We start from the raw sequence: 18,141 nt of genomic DNA on the forward strand, positions 1-18,141 counted from the left end.
TAACCAACCGAGCCACCCACGTGCCCCCAAAAACCCAATTTTCCAGAGGAAGGTTCTTTTCTTTCCAATAACCAAACTAAGAAAAAAAGAGAAAAAGGAGTTTATGGAAATAAAACTTGTTAAATATTTGGATTAAGCAATGCATTATTGACTAATATACTGATTTCACTATCGGCCACGGGAAAGGATAGGTTTCAATTTGTGTGCAAATCTAAAGAATGTAGTTAATGTGGTTGTTTTTTTTGAAAATTTTAAATAGGTCACTACCTTCTATTATTTAGCAAACTCTAGCTATTCATTGTACAAGTATTTCCTGCATCAAGTAGCTTACATTTTATTCAGCCACATTTGAGAGTCCTTCTCTCTTGTAATAGGACTACATCAGTTAACTACTTTTTCTTCTTCTTTTTATATATATATATAATAATTGGAACCTAAGGGGGTCCATCCTGCCTAAGAGGTTAGATTTTATGTCTCTTTAAAAAAGAGCATCCATAATTCTTTGATTGCTTTGATTTGCTACTCTATAGTACATTTTGAATTGTTTGAATACCAACGGGCAGTAAATTTTATTTTCCCCAGGAAAATATTTTCAGTTCTAGAAGAAAGAGAATTAAGGATAAAATGCAACTATTTTCTCAGAAAAAAAAGCTGCAAAATTTAGTAAAGAGCAATGTTCAACGAAAGATGTCACCCATGCTCTTATAAAGTATTCAACTTAAATGAAAACATTAGGGAACATTTCCAAATGTTTTCTGTTGCATTTTTAAAGATCAGTATAACATTCTGCAAAAAAATAAAAAAAAAATAAAAAAATAAATGTTTATAAATGTCAACCAGGCACTAGTATTTGTAATCATTTTCAAAACTCCAACTGTACTGTCTTATTTGGGATATGCTTAGACCATGATGGTGACAAGTCAAGCAGGAAAGTTTAAAACCTCAGTGTCTCTCTACAGTCTGCCACCAACATTTTCAATGAGTTACTAGGCCTTTATTAAAGAGATACAGACTGGAAAAGCAAAGTTTAATTTTACACTGAGAAAAACTTATAGCCTTGAGAGCTTTTACTCTATGGCTTCTTCCGACTGCTAATGGCATTTTAATTTGGCACAGTGGAAGTTTTGAGAAACTGTGAGTTCCTTCTAGAGACAAAATTAGAGAGCTTATTTAAGTTCATCGCTGCCATGTTAAAGACCTCTCAGGATCCTGACTTTATGATGTGTTTTTATGGTAAATCTGGAATCTTCCATTGGGGGGAAGGCAGAGATACAAGAATACAGAGCCATGTAAGGACACTTCTCTTGGAAAAATGGCTTGAATTCTAAAGACGGAGCTCTTTAGAGAAGGCAGAGGGGCTCACTTCTGGGAGGTTGGGTTCCTCCCCGGAGGACCAGAATTCATTCCTGTAGGTTAGTGTTGGCTGAGGGTGAGAACTTAAAGTGAAAAACATACACAGTTAAGAGCACTTACCATTTCTGGATTCTCTGCAGCTAGCTTTACCATCTTTTCTGAGATCATCTTTTTCAAGCAGCTACTCAGCAAAAAAGCCTAAAGAATCCAGAAATAAAGAAGTCTCTCAACTGCGGAGATCTTGTCTTTCTTCCCTCCTCACACCACAGAGCAGAATTTGAACTCAGCTCTCCAACAGCATGCCTTTAAGAATTTAGATTTCACCTTTAATTTCCATAAATTTGCATAAGATTCAATTAGCAAGTAGCCATACATTTTCTTAATTACATGGATGTACTTACAGTAACTTTTAAAAAAGAGAATCATTGCATTTACGAATCTCTTCCCTCTTAAATCTTCCCCTCCTATTTTTTCCTATTACATTGTAAGCAGCTCATGTTTTACAAGCAACAAATAATAAAAAGTGCTTATTATTGTAACCAAATCAACTGACGATGGCCGATCTTACATCTAATTGTATGCATAATTATTGAGAGACATATTACTATGCATAGATAGTAACCTGTCTTTTTGAAAGGGGTATTAACACCTTATGGCTTTTATTGAACTAAAAAAAAAAAATTGTCTTTCACCACCTTCTTATTTTCCTGGCTTATTTAATCACTCACTTTTAAAACTGCTGGTTGCTCCCAGTACCACCTGCGACTCTTTGTTGGCTCATCGTTGTCAGGGCCAAGACCCACATTAGACATCCTGCTACACAAAACTGGGGCTTCCTTTTTCCAGGATCTTCACTCCATGTGCCAGTATAAGTTTCCCTACAATTTCCCCACTTGTTCTTTTCCCAGTAATCCTCTTTCCCCTTTGTCCTGCTCTCAATGCTTGGCTTGTACTTTTCTCTTTTGGCCCTACTAAAGTTTGAGACAATTAAAGCTCAAAGCTTGAAGTTACAGGCCCTTAACATAAATTTATGCTCAAGGATGGTCACTGCACTGAAGGGAGGGGGTGATGGAGAGGAGGAGAAAGGAAAAAGAGAAAACCCAGGTTGGGATGGTAGCCAAACAGAGACTCTCAGTGGATGGGACATAGAAAGTAGAATTAGAGGGAGAATGGCTACATATGGATGGCATCTCAAAGTCTTGCAGGACTGTAGAGCTTGACCAGAATTTAATTTATTTAAGAGGAGAGAAAGGAGGTAGAAGAGAAGAAAGGCACTGCTACCAATAAGGAAAAGAGTAAAAGACATGGGATCTATGTACAAAAACAAATTTTGATTTCCTGGTTTAGCTAAAAACTAACCCTGTTTATCTGTGCATATATATAACCTACACAAAACCAGGGTATGAAATAGTTAAACATTATAACCTGAGTTGATAGAGCTTAGATGGGTGTTTAATAATGCCCCACAAGATGTGGACCGATTCCATATTCCATACAATGTCTACAGATATGTAGGTTAAGATTCGGCTATAAACCAGGTAAGGTTTATTCAATATAAAGGCAGTGAGCTATTGTGTAAAGGGTCTAGAAAATATTGGGGTCCAAGCCCTCATTTGTAGTTGCAAGGCACACAGCCACATTTCTGCCTTTTGCAGAAGTAGCTCTTGGGTATGTATCAATAAACCCACACTCCAAAGGAAATAAGACCTTACTAGGAATCCTTTAAAAGAATGTTTATTGCACTCTCTATAGCAGCTTAAACTCATTTGGTACAGACTAGATTAAAAGACCATAATAAAATTTAACTACTGCATTTAGCATTCTGGGCAAGGGTAGGTGGTTTCACTGCCAAGATCGATCTGCATCTCTCCAAGTGACTGCAAACCATCCTACCATTTCCCTTAAGGATGTTTCATATTCAAGGTGAACCTGATGGCCCATTTCTTTAACCTAGAATTTGGTTTAGCACTTCATGTGTTTCAGAACACCTGGTATCTATTATCTCATGATCACAACTACAGTAAAAGTAGAGAGTCTCAGGGAGCTTTGGTTACCTGAAACCAGAATGCTCCATGGAACTTTACGTGACCACCAGTAACTTAAGTTGAATGAAATGCTGATGCAAAGATTACTTTGATATTTTGGCTTCATTTTAGAACATTTGTAGCTTTGATTCCAATTTGAAATAGCTTAAGTTATTTCATAGAATTTTTCAGCTGAATTTGGTGTTTAGAAAATTAAATCTTTTTTAAAAAAAATTTTATTCAAACTTCAATTATAAAACCATGGAAAACCTGGATAGTTGGCTGTCCAACAGTCTCTCCTCTCCTAATAGAACCTTGATTTCATCTGATGACAAAGTACTCAGCTCACCCTTACTCTAAGCTGATCATGAACTCTGTGCTTTTTTGCTAAATACTTGATTCCCAGACTCCCTTACAGCTAGGAGTGGTCATATCATTCAGTTCTGGCCAATGAGACATAATGGGAAGTCTACTGGGGGCTTCTGAGGCAAAGCTTTTCCCGTCCGGATAACAGGGATGTCAATCGTCTACCTCCAGTATTCTTCTTGAGTGAGATAAAAATCTGAATTGTCTAAGTCAGAGGTCCATAAATCCAGCCCCTCACTTGTTTTTATAAATTTTTATTGGCAAACAGCTGTACCCATTTGTTCACATATTGCCTGTGGTTACTTTTGTGGTATAACAGAGTTGGGTAGTTGTAACGGAGACCAGATGGACCCCCCAAACTAAAACATTTATCATCTGGCCCTTTGAGAGAAAGTTCACCAGCGCTTTGTCTAAGCCACTCTTAGTTGAGTCTTCTGTTATTTAGTAACTAAATTCATCTCTAATTGAAATTCATCTCTAATTGAAATGAAGTGGTGACTAGTAAAATAAAACAAAAAATAAACAAAATAAACACTATCATAGGCCAAAAAGGAGCGTGAGTAGCATCTTCTCGTTACTCTGCTCCGGTTGGGTTAGGGCAATGCGCTTGTTCACCCCAGCAAGACAGAGGCTGTTTGAGCGCCGGTCCTCATGCTCTGCCCTGACAGCTCACCTGCTTGGTGTAAATTACAAACCACTGCCAACGACTCTCTTCACTAAACTGAAAGCTGAGCTCTAGGTTTTGGTTGAGAGTTCGCTGTGGTCCATCCATATCCAGCAGAGTTCCCTACAGAGAAAAGACAGTATTTGATGTTCAACAGAAATTTAAGCAGCTCTTAAGTGCTGGGCAAAATATCAAAACAAGCAGTATGTCACTTACCCCCAAGAAGCGGTCAGGCCATGAGGGGCTATGAAAGTAAGTCAACACAGTTTGGTATGATAAATATTAGAAGGGAAGCAGACGCAGGACGGTGGAAGGAGGTAGGATGGGCACCTAATCCAGACTCGGAGGGGCAAGGCAGGCTTCCTGAAGGGGGTGCTACCTGAGCAGCAGAAGTAGAAATGTCCCAAGTTGTTGTTGTGGGGTTTTGGAGCGGGAGCAGGGGCGGTGACAAGTGCTTCCCAGGAGAAGGAATAACAAGTGCAAATGCACTGAGGCACGAGGGGACTGGTACACTGGACACACAGCAAAGGATGGCATGTGGCCGAAGCACAGGCTGTAAGGCAGGCAGGGCACTGAGAGAAGAGGCTCGGAGAGGCAGTATGGGGCCAGGTCCTGGGGCTCCGGAGGAAGCAGCTTTGATTTTTGCTATATAGCATCTATCCTTTTATCTCCTAGTAATGGAGTCTCAAATGCCTGTGGGGAAACCTTCTCTTTTGCCCTGTGCCAATGTAGGTAGGACTATCAGGGGACGCCGCCCTCCTGGAAGGCAAGGCACGTGACCCAAGTTCAGGCCAATTGGACAAATGCCCTCCATGCCCCTTCTTTGATTTTAGAGTGGAGATCCAAAGAGCAGGTCCGGAAAAAGAGTTCCTTGTTTCCTAGAAACCTTGAGCTCCTTTGGTTCTTTACTTTCCTAAGCCCCTGTCTCCACCTTCCTTTGAGTCAGTGGGTTATTCCATACCCCTCCAATAAATCCCCTTTTTTCACTAGAGCCAGAAGTGTTGCTTTCTATTGCTGGCCAACAAAGAGCCGTAGCTGTTACAGGTTTGATAAGCTAAGTTAAGGAGTCTGAACTTCATTTTGAGGGCAACAGGCTTGCATTCACTGATTTTTAAAGCTGGACAATAACATGATTAGATTTATATTTTAGAAATATTCATCTGACAGCATCAGGGTGAAAAAATGAACTGAAAAATGGTTCTTTTCAGACATTGAACAACATAAAATCCAGGAGTATTAATTAACCCAGGGAGAAGGAAAACAAATGAGGTGAGCCCTACAGCTACCTAGCTTACTGCCTGGAGTTTCCAGGAGGCAGTGCAGGGAAGGGAACTCAATCAGAGCCCAGAGATCTTGCTGAGTTGAGGAGAAAGAGATGAAAGTTTGAAGAAATTGAGTTTAGAATATGTGGGGCAGAGGATCACAGACAAAGACTTTACACAGAATGAGAGCTCCAGAGAGCTCTTTTCAGATCTTTGGCTGACTAACATCTGTGCATGTGTGGGGAGAACGCTCACACACTGCTGGTGGGAACATAACATGGGGCAGACTGTTTGGAACATAGTCTGGAAGTTCCTCACAAAGTGAAACATGGAATCACCACCATGGTACCAGCAAGTCCACTCTTAATCATATACCCAAGAGAAATGAAAACCTATGTCCACACAAAAACTTGTACACAAATGTTCATAGCAGCATAATTTATAACAACCAAAAGAGAGAAACAACATTAATGAATGAATAAACAAAATTTAGTGATATCCATACAACAAAATATTACTTGACCATGAAAAAGATAAGGTGCTGATACATGTTATGATAAGGATAGACCTTGGAAACATTATGCCAAGTAAAGGAAGCCAATCACAAAGATTATATATGATCCCATTAATCATGAAATGTTCAGAATAGGCAAGTTTATAAAGACAGGCAGGTGAGTGGCTTCTTAGTACTGGTAGGAATCGGGGGATAGAGACGTGAACTAAGGGGTGTGGGACTTCTTTCTGAGGTGACAAAAATATTCTAAAATTGATTGTGGTAATGGACCGTGAGTATTAAATGCCCCTGAACTGTACACTTTATAACGTGAATTGTATGGCATGTGAGTTATATCTTGATAAAGCTGTTACAAAGGAAGGGAATGACGGTGTAGTACTGGGAGAGGGATAGACACATGCATCATGGAACAGGATAGAGAATCCAGAAATAAATCCACACAAATAACCCCAGATATATGATATCTGACAAAGGTGCAAAAGCAAGTCAGTTAAAGGACAGGCTTTGCAACAAATGGTGCCAAGCCAGTGGACTTCCACAGGCGAAAAACGGAATGTCGTTCTGAGTTTCACACCCTAGTTGAAAACTAACTCAAAAATGAGTCATGGACTTAAATGTATGACCTATAACTGTAAAACCTTTAGGAAAACACTCTTAAGAAAAAATTCTTCAGGATCCAGGGTTTGGCAAAGAGTTCTTAGACTCGACACTAAAAGCGCAATCTATAAAAGGAAAAACTGATGGATTAGAATTCATCAAAATTAAAAACTTTTGCTCTGCCCTGTTGAGATGATGAAAAACTATGGAGTGAGAGAAAATATTTGCAAACCACATATCCAACAAAAGACTAGTAACTAGAATATATGAAGTACTCTTGAAACAACAGTAAAAAAAAACCCCCAAAAACACAACACAAAAACAACCCAATCAATTAGAAAATAGGCAAAAGATATGGAAGAAAACATTTCACCAAAGAAGATATACAGATGGCAAATGAGCACATGAAAAGACGGTAAACATCATCAGCCAGGAGGGAAATGCAAATTAAAATCACAATGAAATGCCATTCCACACTTCTGCAAATTGACTAAACTAAAAAACAGTGACAACACCAAATGCTGATGAGGATGCTGGGAAACTCCATCACTCATGCAACACTGGTGGGAATGGAAATTAGAACAGCCACTCTTGAAAACTGTTTGGCAGTTTCTTAAGAAGCTAAGCATGCAACTTCCACATAACCCAGCAATTGTACTCCTGGGCATTTATGCCAGAGACATGGAGATTTGTGCTCTAAAACATACATATGAATATTTATAGGAGTTTTATTCATAATAGCTAAAAACTGGAAACAACCAGGTATCTTTCATTGGGTGAGTGGTTAAATGAATCTTGTCCATTCCATGCCACGGACTACTGCTCAGCAATAAAAAGAACCAAATTACTGATATATACAACGATCTGAATGAATTACTAAAGAATTATGCTGAATAAAAAAAGCCAGTCCTTAAGGCTACATATGATTCCATTCAGAGAACATTTTTAAGGTAATCATTACCTTGTTTTTGTTTTTATTTATGCCTCCTAAATGCAGTCAATTCTTATTATTCACAGTAGTCCTGTTGTATAGTCACTGTAAACACTGCATTACTGAAAACTGAGTCACTGCTCCAGGGGAAATGCAGGGTTAGGTTCCTGCAAACCTCTGGTCACAACATTCTCCTCAACCAGTCAGTACATAGCCTTGTTTTAGGAGTGTTTCTGGTTTGTTTTTTTTTTTTTAACTTTTATTGAGGTGTAATTGATCTAAAAAAAAAGAAACAACAACCCTGCACATATTAAATGTATACAATCTGATGAGTTTGGACATACATTCATGAAACCATCACCACAAAGTAATGAATATATTCATCACTTCCAAAAGTTTTACATAACACTCCTGAAATGACACAATTATGAGAAAAAAAACCCAATAAAAGAGATCAGTGGTTCCTTGGGGCTAAGGAGAGGTGTGGGGAGAGAAAGTGGGCGGAGCTATAAAGGATCAACGTGAGGGATTCTTGGGATGATGAAAATGTTCAGACTTTTGCTTGTATCAATACCAATATTCTGGTGTTGATGCTGTGTTACAGTTTTGCAAGATGTAACTAACAACTGGAGAAAAGCGGGTGAAAAGTACACAGGATCTCTGTACCACTTCTTACAACTGTGTGAGAACCTACAATTACATCAAAATTAAAAGTTTAAAAAGAATCAACTGCTTAAAAGCTAAAATAATTATAATGTAGCATGAGGCTTATATTTGTAGAAATACGGTAATCAATATCACAAAAGGGGAAGTAGAAGTACACTGTTGTTACACTTTTCGTGAAGTGTTATAATAATTAAAAGTGGAATGTAGGAAGTTCAAAAAGGACATAAGAAAGTCTAAAGTGACCATAAATAAATGGAAAGGTAGAGCTAAAAAATAAACAATGGTGTAAATAAATGGAAAAATAAAATGCTTAATCAAAGGAAGGCAGGAAAAGAGGGGGAAAAACTGATAAACCCCAAAGAAATAGACAAATCCACAATTAGGTTTGAAGGTTTTCCCATTTCTCTTCTCTCAGTAACTGACAGAACAAGTAGAAAATGTACAAGGACACAGGAGAGCTGAAAGCTGTCAACTGCTTGACCTAATTGACACTTACAGAATACTCCACCCAACAGTGGCAGAATGCACATACACATTCTTTTCACGTGTACATGGAACATTTACCAAGACAGACCAGATTTGGGGCCATAAAACAAGTTCCTGTAAGTTTAAAAGACTGAAGTTATATGCTGAAAATGTCAAGATTGCTGGTTTGGCATTTAGCAGGTGGTAGAAGTCCTATTCACCAAAATGGGGAACACAAGAAGGGAGGTCTCCAGGATGGGTGGGAGAGGGCAAGGATGTGTCTGGTTTGGGAAAAGGTTGCGTTTGGGATGTCTGTGAGACACCTGGGGTAGATGTCCAGAAGGCATTACAAAATACTGGACCTCTTGACAGGGATGTAGGCAATTGAATTCAGAGAATACGTAGAGGAAAGATGGAAATGGAACCCCAGGGGAAACAAGCACTTCAGAAGTGCTCAGAGGATGGGGCGCCTGGGTGGCTCAGTCATTAAGCATCTGCCTTCTGCTCAGGACGTGATCCCGGCATTCTGGGATCGAGCCCCACATCAGGCTCCTCCGCTGGGAGCCTGCTTCTTCCTCCCCCACTCCCCCTGCTTGTGTTCCCTCTCTCGCTGGCTGTCTCTCTGTCAAATAAATAAATAAAATCTTAAAAAAAAAAAAAGTGCTCAGAGGAAGAGGCAGCCCACAAAAAACAGGGGAGGAAGGAGAGGGAATTCTGAGAAGCAAGAAATGGTTGAAAACACCAAATGCCACAGAGAGGCCCAGTATTGTGCCAACTAAAAAATCCCCATGGATTCCATGGATTTAGCAACTGGGGGTCACGGTTGCTCTAATAGTGTTTGTCCTCTCCTAGTTAACCTTGGTTTCCTGTGTAAAGGGGATAATCCCCCTGAGCTCACTGAGTTATTGCAAGAATTTAATTAAGTAATAGATGTGGCAGTACCCAGAACAGCATCTGATCCGAAGTAGGCACTCAATACATCTGATCATAGGGTTTCCTCTGGGAGGAGATGGCACCGTGAGTTTGATGCTGGGGATCCTTAAGAAGAACTCTACTGGGGACGCCTGGGTGGCTCAGTCAGTTAAGCGTCTGCCTTCGGGTCAGGTCATGATCCTGGAGTCCCAGGATGGAGCCCTCCGTTGGCCTCCCTGCTCAGCAGGGAGCCTGCTTCTCCCTCTTCTCCTTGCACTTGCTCTCTCTCACTATCTCTGTAGCTCTCTCTGTCTCTCTCAAATAAATAAATAAAATCTTTTAAAAAGACGACGACGAAGAAGAAGAGCTCTACTGGTCAGCGTCCAGTTTGCAAGGGTAGAGATCTTGTCAGTACCAAGTCTGTACAAAGCACTCCATAAACAATAGCCATTGTTTCTACCTGCTGTATTCCTATAGCCAGCTACCAGCCAGTAGAGAAGCCTGTTGTTGCAAAGAGGAAAGATGGGTGTCTCTACTGCTATGGATGGGACACTTGTATCAGACAATAGACAGGTTTTACCATTAGGAGATGCTTCCTGTGGCTTCAGTGCCGGTCCACTCAAGGGAGTGATGAAAATGGCAGACCGATCTCCCTACTGCCAACTTTGTCATCCCAAGGCAATAGGATTTTTAAATCACAGGTAGAGACTTTAAATCATGGGTAAGGCAAAGTGCCAAGATACTTACAAGGAAAGTGACCTGCCAGCACTTCACTCTGTTCATCTGGAAAACGATTTCCTGAGTCTGGTTGTCAGGCAAGGTTATGCAGCAGCTGATCTCATTATTGCCAACCGAGAGGACGGCCCCACAGCCTGGTTCTGGGTAGTCACAGGTACACGGATCCAGCCGCAAGTACCCATAGTGCCGGACCTCTTGGGACAGCTCCAGAAACTGCTCCGGGGGTGAAGGTGGGGCAAAAGAAGCAAAAGACTGCTTGAAAAGGTGACAACCTTATGTCAGAAGCTACTGCCATTCTAGTGGAACACATGGGATTGAGCCACCCAGTGAAAGCGCCTTTCTTCTGGATGATACGAATGGAGACAATGTCCCTTGTGCTCCCTGACAATAAGGCCTGGGGAAGTTCGTGGTGTATCCTGCCAAGGCTGAACCACTTTTTTTTTTTTTTAAAGATTTTATTTATTTATTTGACAGGGATAAAGACAGCCAGTGAGAGAGGGAACACAAGCAGGGGGAACGGGAGAGGAAGAAGCAGGCTCATAGCAGAAGAGCCTGATGTGGGGTTCGATCCCATAACACCGGGATCACGCCCTGAGCCGAAGGCAGATGCTTAACCGCTGTGCCACCCAGGCGCCCCGAGGCTGAACCACTTCTGCCTCATTCACCATTGTGTCTCCCTCCTGTTACAGTGCTTGGTACATAGTGGGGATGAAAATATTCAGTCAGTGAATGATGAATGGAGAAGAATAGAGTGAATCAAATGAGTAGTAGATAGGATCCTATCTCAATGAGTTACAACAGCAAAATAAACAAAAAGTGTACACTTAAAATGCTGTTTGGGGTGCCTGGGTGGCTCAGTCTGTCAAGCATCTGACTCTTGGTTTCGGCTCCGGTCATGATCTCAGGGTCCTGGGATCAAGCCCCGCATCAGGCTCTATGATTAGCACAGAGACCACTTGTCCCTCTCTCTGCTCCTCCCCACCGCTCACACTCTCTCTTGCTCTCGCTCTCAAATAAATAAATAAATAAATAAACTCTTTAATAAATAAATAAATAAATAAATAAAATGCTGTTGGGGCACCTGGCTGGCTCTGTCAGTAGAGCATGCGACTCTTGATCTCAGGGTTGTGAGCTCAATCCCCACACTGGATGTCGAGCCTCCTTAAAAAAGATGTTATTTTTTAAAAAACAAAGCTGAGGTCTATGTAGAAAGAAAGTAGTTAATTTTTACAGTCTGCTTTATATGATGGTGGTATGAATTGTCAGAGGAAGAAATTTGGAAATGGCAATGAAAGAATGACTCTGCTTTCTAAAAGTGTCAAGAGAACACATTTATGTGACTTGTAGGGTTTAGCTTTCCCGTAAAGAGAGAGAGGAGAGAGAGAGAGAGAGTGGGGGGGGGCAGAGGGAGGGGGAGAGAGAGAATCTTAAGCAGGCTCCACACCCAATGTGGAGCCAGACATAGGGCTCTATTTCACAACCTTGAGATCATGACCTGAACCGAAATCAGGAGTCGGATTAACCGACTGAGCCACCCAGGTGCCCCATTTCCCTCTGCTTCTAACTTGGTTTAAGAAAAGAGGACAGTTTTAGTTCACACCTGTGGTCCAGGCATCTTGTCCTGACAACATCTATCCGGGCCTTTTCGTTTTTGTAGCAAAGCATCATTATTAACCATTGCTTTTTAATAAGCTGATATCAGTTTGAGGACCTCTACCTGGTTCTTCCAGCTTTCACCATAGTCCTGCCTGATGCTGTGTGAGATGGGTGTAAAGAAAAGGGAGTTCTCACTTGAGCACATGGTTAAATCAGAGAGATCACTCAGTGACAATGTGGCACTTTCCAGATCCTTTTTTGAAGGAAGGCAAGTCCTTTGGAGGACTATATGAAGCACTCTCTGATAAAGTGAAACCACCCAGACATGAGCAGCAAGGGACAAGGGACTATTACTCCAAGGCGGGAGAGGTATTCTAGCCACACATCGTTGTACCAGCTCATTGCGCTGGGGTCCATGCCTTCAACTGAGAAGATGCCTTAAGCTGTCTGCCCCCCTTTGGGTCAATGAGAAACAGTGGAAATGACAGGTCCTGAGTTATGCTATGCATGCAGGGGTGGGGCGGGGGCTGAGTAATCTTGCCACACAGCATACAGAGCAGTTTTAAGCTCTTGCTACAATAGTTTCTTACTTATCACATGATTCTAATCTCTACCTTATTGCTTGGTAACACTTTAAAAGACTTTTTGTAATCAACTCTTCCCTGCCATGCTGTAAAAGAGACAAAAGTATTTAAAAGGTAAGCCCCATGTCTCTAGAAAGTCAGTGATGAGTTAGTAACTCATTCAAAATACTTGTGGGCATTTGTCATTCAACAAGGGGGTGTAGTGATATTCCTGCCCATATGCAAACTAAAAGAAATCTGCAAGGTTTAGTTGTTTTTTTTTTTAAAGAAAATTAGTTTTTTAAAGAAGCTTACACCTGAAAAAGATAGTTTAACGTGTAACTGCAAAAGGTATGTTCATATATTTTCATTTAGATTGAGGGTTGGCAAACTTTTCTGTAAACAGCCATATAGTAAATACTTTCAGTTTTCTTGGCATATGGTCTCTATTGCAACTACTCACTTTAATCATCCTAGCACAAAAAGCAGCCTTAGAGAGAACGGAAATGAACGGCTGTGTGCCAATAAAACTTCATTTACAAAAACAGTGGTCCGTGGGCTGTAGTTAGCCTATCTATGATTTAGATCAAGTAATTCCTCCTTCAAATTAATTTCATTCATTTTCTTTTTTTCTTTTTTTAAAGATCTTATTTATTTATTTGAGAGAGAGAGAAAGAGAGTGTGTGTGCATGTGTGCGTGCCTGTGTGCTAGCATGAGCGGGGGAGGGGCAGAGGATGAAGCAGGCTCCCAATTTGGCAGGGAGCCTGATGTGGCGCTCGATGTGGGGCTCTATCCCAGAACCCTGGGATCATGACCTGAGCCAAAGGCAGGCGCTTAACCAACTGAGCCACCCAAGAGCACCTAATTTCACTCATTTTCAACTCCAGGTTTTCTTGCACATGGACATAAAGTAAAGCAATAGTGGTTAATGTGCTGAATCTATTAGCAGAACTTCCTAAACACTTAAATAATGCCGGTTTTTATGTCAGTATCCTGAAATGCTTCAAGAGAATATCAGTTAATTTGAATCATTGTTTAGTTCTTTTTTTTTTTTTTCACCTAATTCATGCGCTCAAAGTAAAGTTTTTTAAAGAGGACTATTACAAATAGTATGGTAAAATCAGGTAAAACATTCATTATAGAAAATAAAATTTATTTTGTGTCAAGAATATAAATACAAATTTTGGCGGAGTATAGCACATGGTAAAAACAATATTCTTACTAAATTATTAGATTAAAAAGTTTAGGGAGCAGAAATGCACTTAGAATCTGTAATTATATCCAAAGCAGCTGATGTATCCGATTATATTCAAATATTCTATCCATCAAAATAAACACTATAATTGCAATTGAATTCCAGAATTTTCATAACAAAGCTGAGGCAGAATACCAAGGAAGGAAAATATTAGATCATGGCAGTAGATGCTTTTTCCTTTTTTAATCCTGCCCATCAGTAAAATTCTGAAAATATCTGAGCTTTTGAAGAATTACTTTCTATGTCAATTTAAGTATAAATGAGTCCTCTAAATTTTGTTTGCATTTTGTTTAAAATCAATGAGAGACCACTGGCAAAGTCTAAAGGATAAAGAAGACAACACGATGACGCAGAGTCCATTTCTTCTGTTAAAATACTCCTTGTTCATCAGACTTGTATCACTTCTTGGGGACGGGGAGTGGGAGTTGGTACGATCTTTATGGAAGCTTTAAAAATCGGCTTTTAGAATATATTCTAAGAGATAATAGAACATGTACTCAAAGACAGAGGATGCTGGGCTGCGGTGTTCAGGGACTTCAGCTAGGAACTGTACCAGGTGTTGGGAACACACGAGGCATGTAAAATTAGACACAGTCCTGGGTCTCATGGTGCTCACTGCCAAAGTGATTTATAGCAGCAAAGACTGGAAACCACCTGATTTCTAATAATAAGAAGTTGGTTAGCTAAATGATAACTATAAAACAGAATACTCTGTGGTCGTTAAAAAAAAGTGCTGAAGGTCTATATTAAGTGGGCCAAGGGTTCACCACAATCTATTGCATTTTTCAGAATCTTTAAATAATATAATCAGAAAAATTAATGATGGTATTCTCATTTTTTAAAAGAACCCGATTTTTAGCGGTTGATGGGTTTATAAATTAAGAAACAGCTCAATTCTAATATGTTTCTTTAACAGCCCTCCAAGGGATTTCTCTTGGTGCAATACCTGATTTACCTTTGTTCGGTTGTCTTCTTTCTGGAGAGCCTCTAATTTCTGCCTCTGTGCCTGTGTGGGTTTAGCCCATTCTTTTTCAATGTCCTGAACTGCCTTAAAACAACAGAAGTTGTAAGATTAGCAACCTTAGCAGAAACGAATTAATCTGGCAAAAACACACTCATGTATGAAAGGCTATAGAAACAGACCCAAGTGGACATATGTAAGGATTTCACGTGTTATAAAGGTTACTTTTTAAATTAGTGGGTGTAGGAAAAGATCTTTCCGTGGTTTGGAGACAACTGGCCACACTTGGGGGAGAAAATAAAGTTAGCTCTTTCCCCACGCCACCCAATCATATAAATCCAGATAAAAGTTCAGATGTTTAAAAAAAAATTTTTTTTTCAGAAAAAAAATCTAATCTTGAGGTAAGGAATAATATTTTTAAAATATGAAAGAATATATAATTACATGAATATATAAAACTGTACATAAAAACCATCAAGAACAAAATAAGAAGTAAATGGCAAACCAGAGAAAATGCATCATATGTGGGAAAAAGTTGATATTATTTATGTAAAACAATAGGAAAAATGTCAGTAAGGAATAGGTATCAGCAATCAACAAAAAGGAATTCTAATTTACAAATCTATAAACTCACCAGTAACCGATAATCTTGTTTTTTCCTCTCAACTTGGCAAAGACTAAAGAATATATAATATTCAGGGCTAGCAAGGGTTTAGGGAAACAAGAAGTTCCGTATAGAACTAGGATGGGATTAGCCTGTGCTGCTTTTATTTATCATGCTTTAAAAGAAGTTTTCCATTGGTCTTCAGTTAGCTTGTTAACCCCTCGAGGGAAAACCTGGAGTCCTTCACCTCAGCGTATTTTGTCCAAGGTCCTACACACAGCAAACACTCAACAATTCTTTGCCAATCGTCCTGCACTTATTTACACCATAGTCTGAATTAAGTTCACGTGTTCCATCCCTCAGTGCTATTGGTTATGCCTTATCTCCAAATGGAGAATGAAAAGCTGAATAAAGTTTTGATTTTGCTATTTAGATTGGGGGGGGGAAAGGAGATGGGTTTAGAGAGGAGAAGAAAAATAGTATTTGTTAAGAACCTGTTATAAGTAGGTTTTATTATTGACTTTTTCCAAATTATTGTGTGGGGTAGGGCCATCCCCCCATCTTACAGATGGGTAAATTAAGGTCCAGAGAGGTTACGGCTTTCGAGACAACCCAGCAAGTAAGCGGCAAGAGTTGGGTTAAAATCCCAATTTGGTCACCGTACTAAGCCCTCCTGTCCTTGCCCAAGCCACTGAATTCTGAGCATGTAGGCAGCTACCCAACCCAAGACTTTCTCCTGGTCACCAGCTATTCTCAAAACTGAACCTAGACACCATGCCAGAACGGAATTGACGTGGGTGTGAAGAATGGAACGCTTTTTCCTTTCTTGAATTCTACTTGGTGGTAGAGCCCTACAAGGGGCTGTTACCACAGCGCAGGGATATCAAAGAGAAAGCGTGGCTAAAGAAAGAAGGTAAATAGCAATCACAACAGTAAGCACTCACTGAAGATACGTCAGTCAGCATGAGGGGACCTGGGACTCTCAGACACAGAGTTTTAAATGCCCTACATCAGCAGGAATGGACTTCTTTTGTTTCACTACCTTTGAAAAGATCTGACCCTGATTATGGGCTCATGAGTCATCAAATACATGACATACAGGACCTCACTCTAACAATGAGACAGTCAAATTTAGACACATGGCTCTGCTCTGTTCTCTGGCTCCCCAAAGACTGGCCGCTGGACACTTATGTGGAAACTATGTAGAAACTTATGTAGAAACTAATTTTTAAAATTGAGTGAAATCACCTAAGCCATGGGTTTCATGTGCTTCAATCACACATGTCCCGTATCCCCCGCAGAGGGTACAGCAGTGAGAAATGGAGAGGAGGGCATCGGCCAACAGCTCCAGCTGGTGGAGCCATGGCAGAGCAAGGCCAGGGCTGTGCGGGTAGGCCAGGCTCTGCACAAAGGGCACCAGGCCATGGAGCTCCAGGGAAGCTAACAGTCAACCCATGCTCCCTTCCCCGAGCCATGGGCCTGACACGGGGTTAGGCCTGCCTGGAAGAAGGGACCCATTGTTCTAATTTGCACAGAGTTAACCATACTGGCCAGTGGTGCTGAAATGCAGTCCCAGAACTGACCAAGCCTCAATATTTTTGAGAAAACCCAGAAACTTATAGTTTTATATACAGTCTTTCATTTTGTCAATGTTACTAGAATTTTAAAAAAGAAAAAGGGAACATGTGGGAGTCCACTTGTCTCCTAGGAGGTCATGGGGCACAGCTGCTTTAGAAAAATAAAAAAGGTGTCCTTAATAGTTCATTATGATGGCACTGTTATTTATTGAAGAACTCATAAGAATTTTCTCCATTAATTTTTTTAAAAGGATGATTGCTTCTCATACATTCATACATCCTAAGCTCCCAGGACAATCTCTGCCCTGGGCCACTCAGAGTCTAGTTAGGCAGAGAGGTACGTGAGCAGTATTTACAAGGCTGGGTGAGAAGCACCATAAGGGAGGGTATAAACAAAATACCACAGGAGCAGAGAGGGAGGGGGGCATTTTCTTTCAAGGGGAGTTGAGAAGAGTTTCCCCAAAAGAGGCCACAATGGTGGTCGTGACTCCCTGGGGCGGACTTCTTGGTACCTCTGTGTGGATTCAGCGACCAATGAGAATGATGATGATAACAGCACAGGTGATTATAACATCAGCTGCAATCTTTTGAAGACTTTGCCAGGCAAAGAGCTACAGTTTGAATAATAGTCTATTCAAGCTGAGAGAGAACTTAGAAACTGTTCATTCAATCTCATCACTAACGGGGACGTTGTAGTTCCAGGTTCAGAAGGATGAAGTGGCAGGCCGAGATCACACGGAGAGACAGCCCGCGGCACAGCAAGGGACAGAACGCATCTTGGAAACTGAATTCAGTGTGCTTTCCATGAAGCCATTTTCCCCCAGCTATAAGGAGGAAATACAGCCCATTTCTCTCCGGTTTACAACACCTTGATGAAGACAGATAAAATTCCTATGATGACGCTGGCAGCTCCTACTTCTCACGTCTCCTGGAAACCAGGCCAGAAAGACTGTTTCCCACCAGAACAATAGTAGACTTAGGTGATGCATTCTCCACCAAGGCCATGGTATCAAATAGACCAGACACAACAGATAACGTGCTGTAAAAGCAAGGATACAACAGCAAGGAGCCTCGGTAAACATTTAAAATGTA

At 40.6% G+C, this 18,141-nt stretch overlaps 1 protein-coding gene across 1 annotated transcript in view; it reads right to left on the reverse strand.

Annotated features, from left to right (window-relative positions):
• Positions 1–18,141, reverse strand: part of SNX31 (sorting nexin 31) — a 61,062-nt gene that overhangs the window by 7,230 nt on the left and 35,691 nt on the right. Inside the window, exons 9-12 of the mRNA XM_011237336.3 lie at positions 14,863–14,955; positions 10,502–10,705; positions 4,417–4,530; positions 1,474–1,551 (exon numbers count right to left, since the gene is read on the reverse strand). Coding sequence (XP_011235638.2) covers positions 1,474–1,551; positions 4,417–4,530; positions 10,502–10,705; positions 14,863–14,955 — 489 coding nt within the window. The remainder of the gene's footprint in view (positions 1–1,473; positions 1,552–4,416; positions 4,531–10,501; positions 10,706–14,862; positions 14,956–18,141) is intronic.

The sequence above is a fragment of the Ailuropoda melanoleuca genome, chromosome 9 (assembly GCF_002007445.2).
Source record: "Ailuropoda melanoleuca isolate Jingjing chromosome 9, ASM200744v2, whole genome shotgun sequence".
NCBI classification, from domain to species: domain Eukaryota; kingdom Metazoa; phylum Chordata; class Mammalia; order Carnivora; family Ursidae; genus Ailuropoda; species Ailuropoda melanoleuca.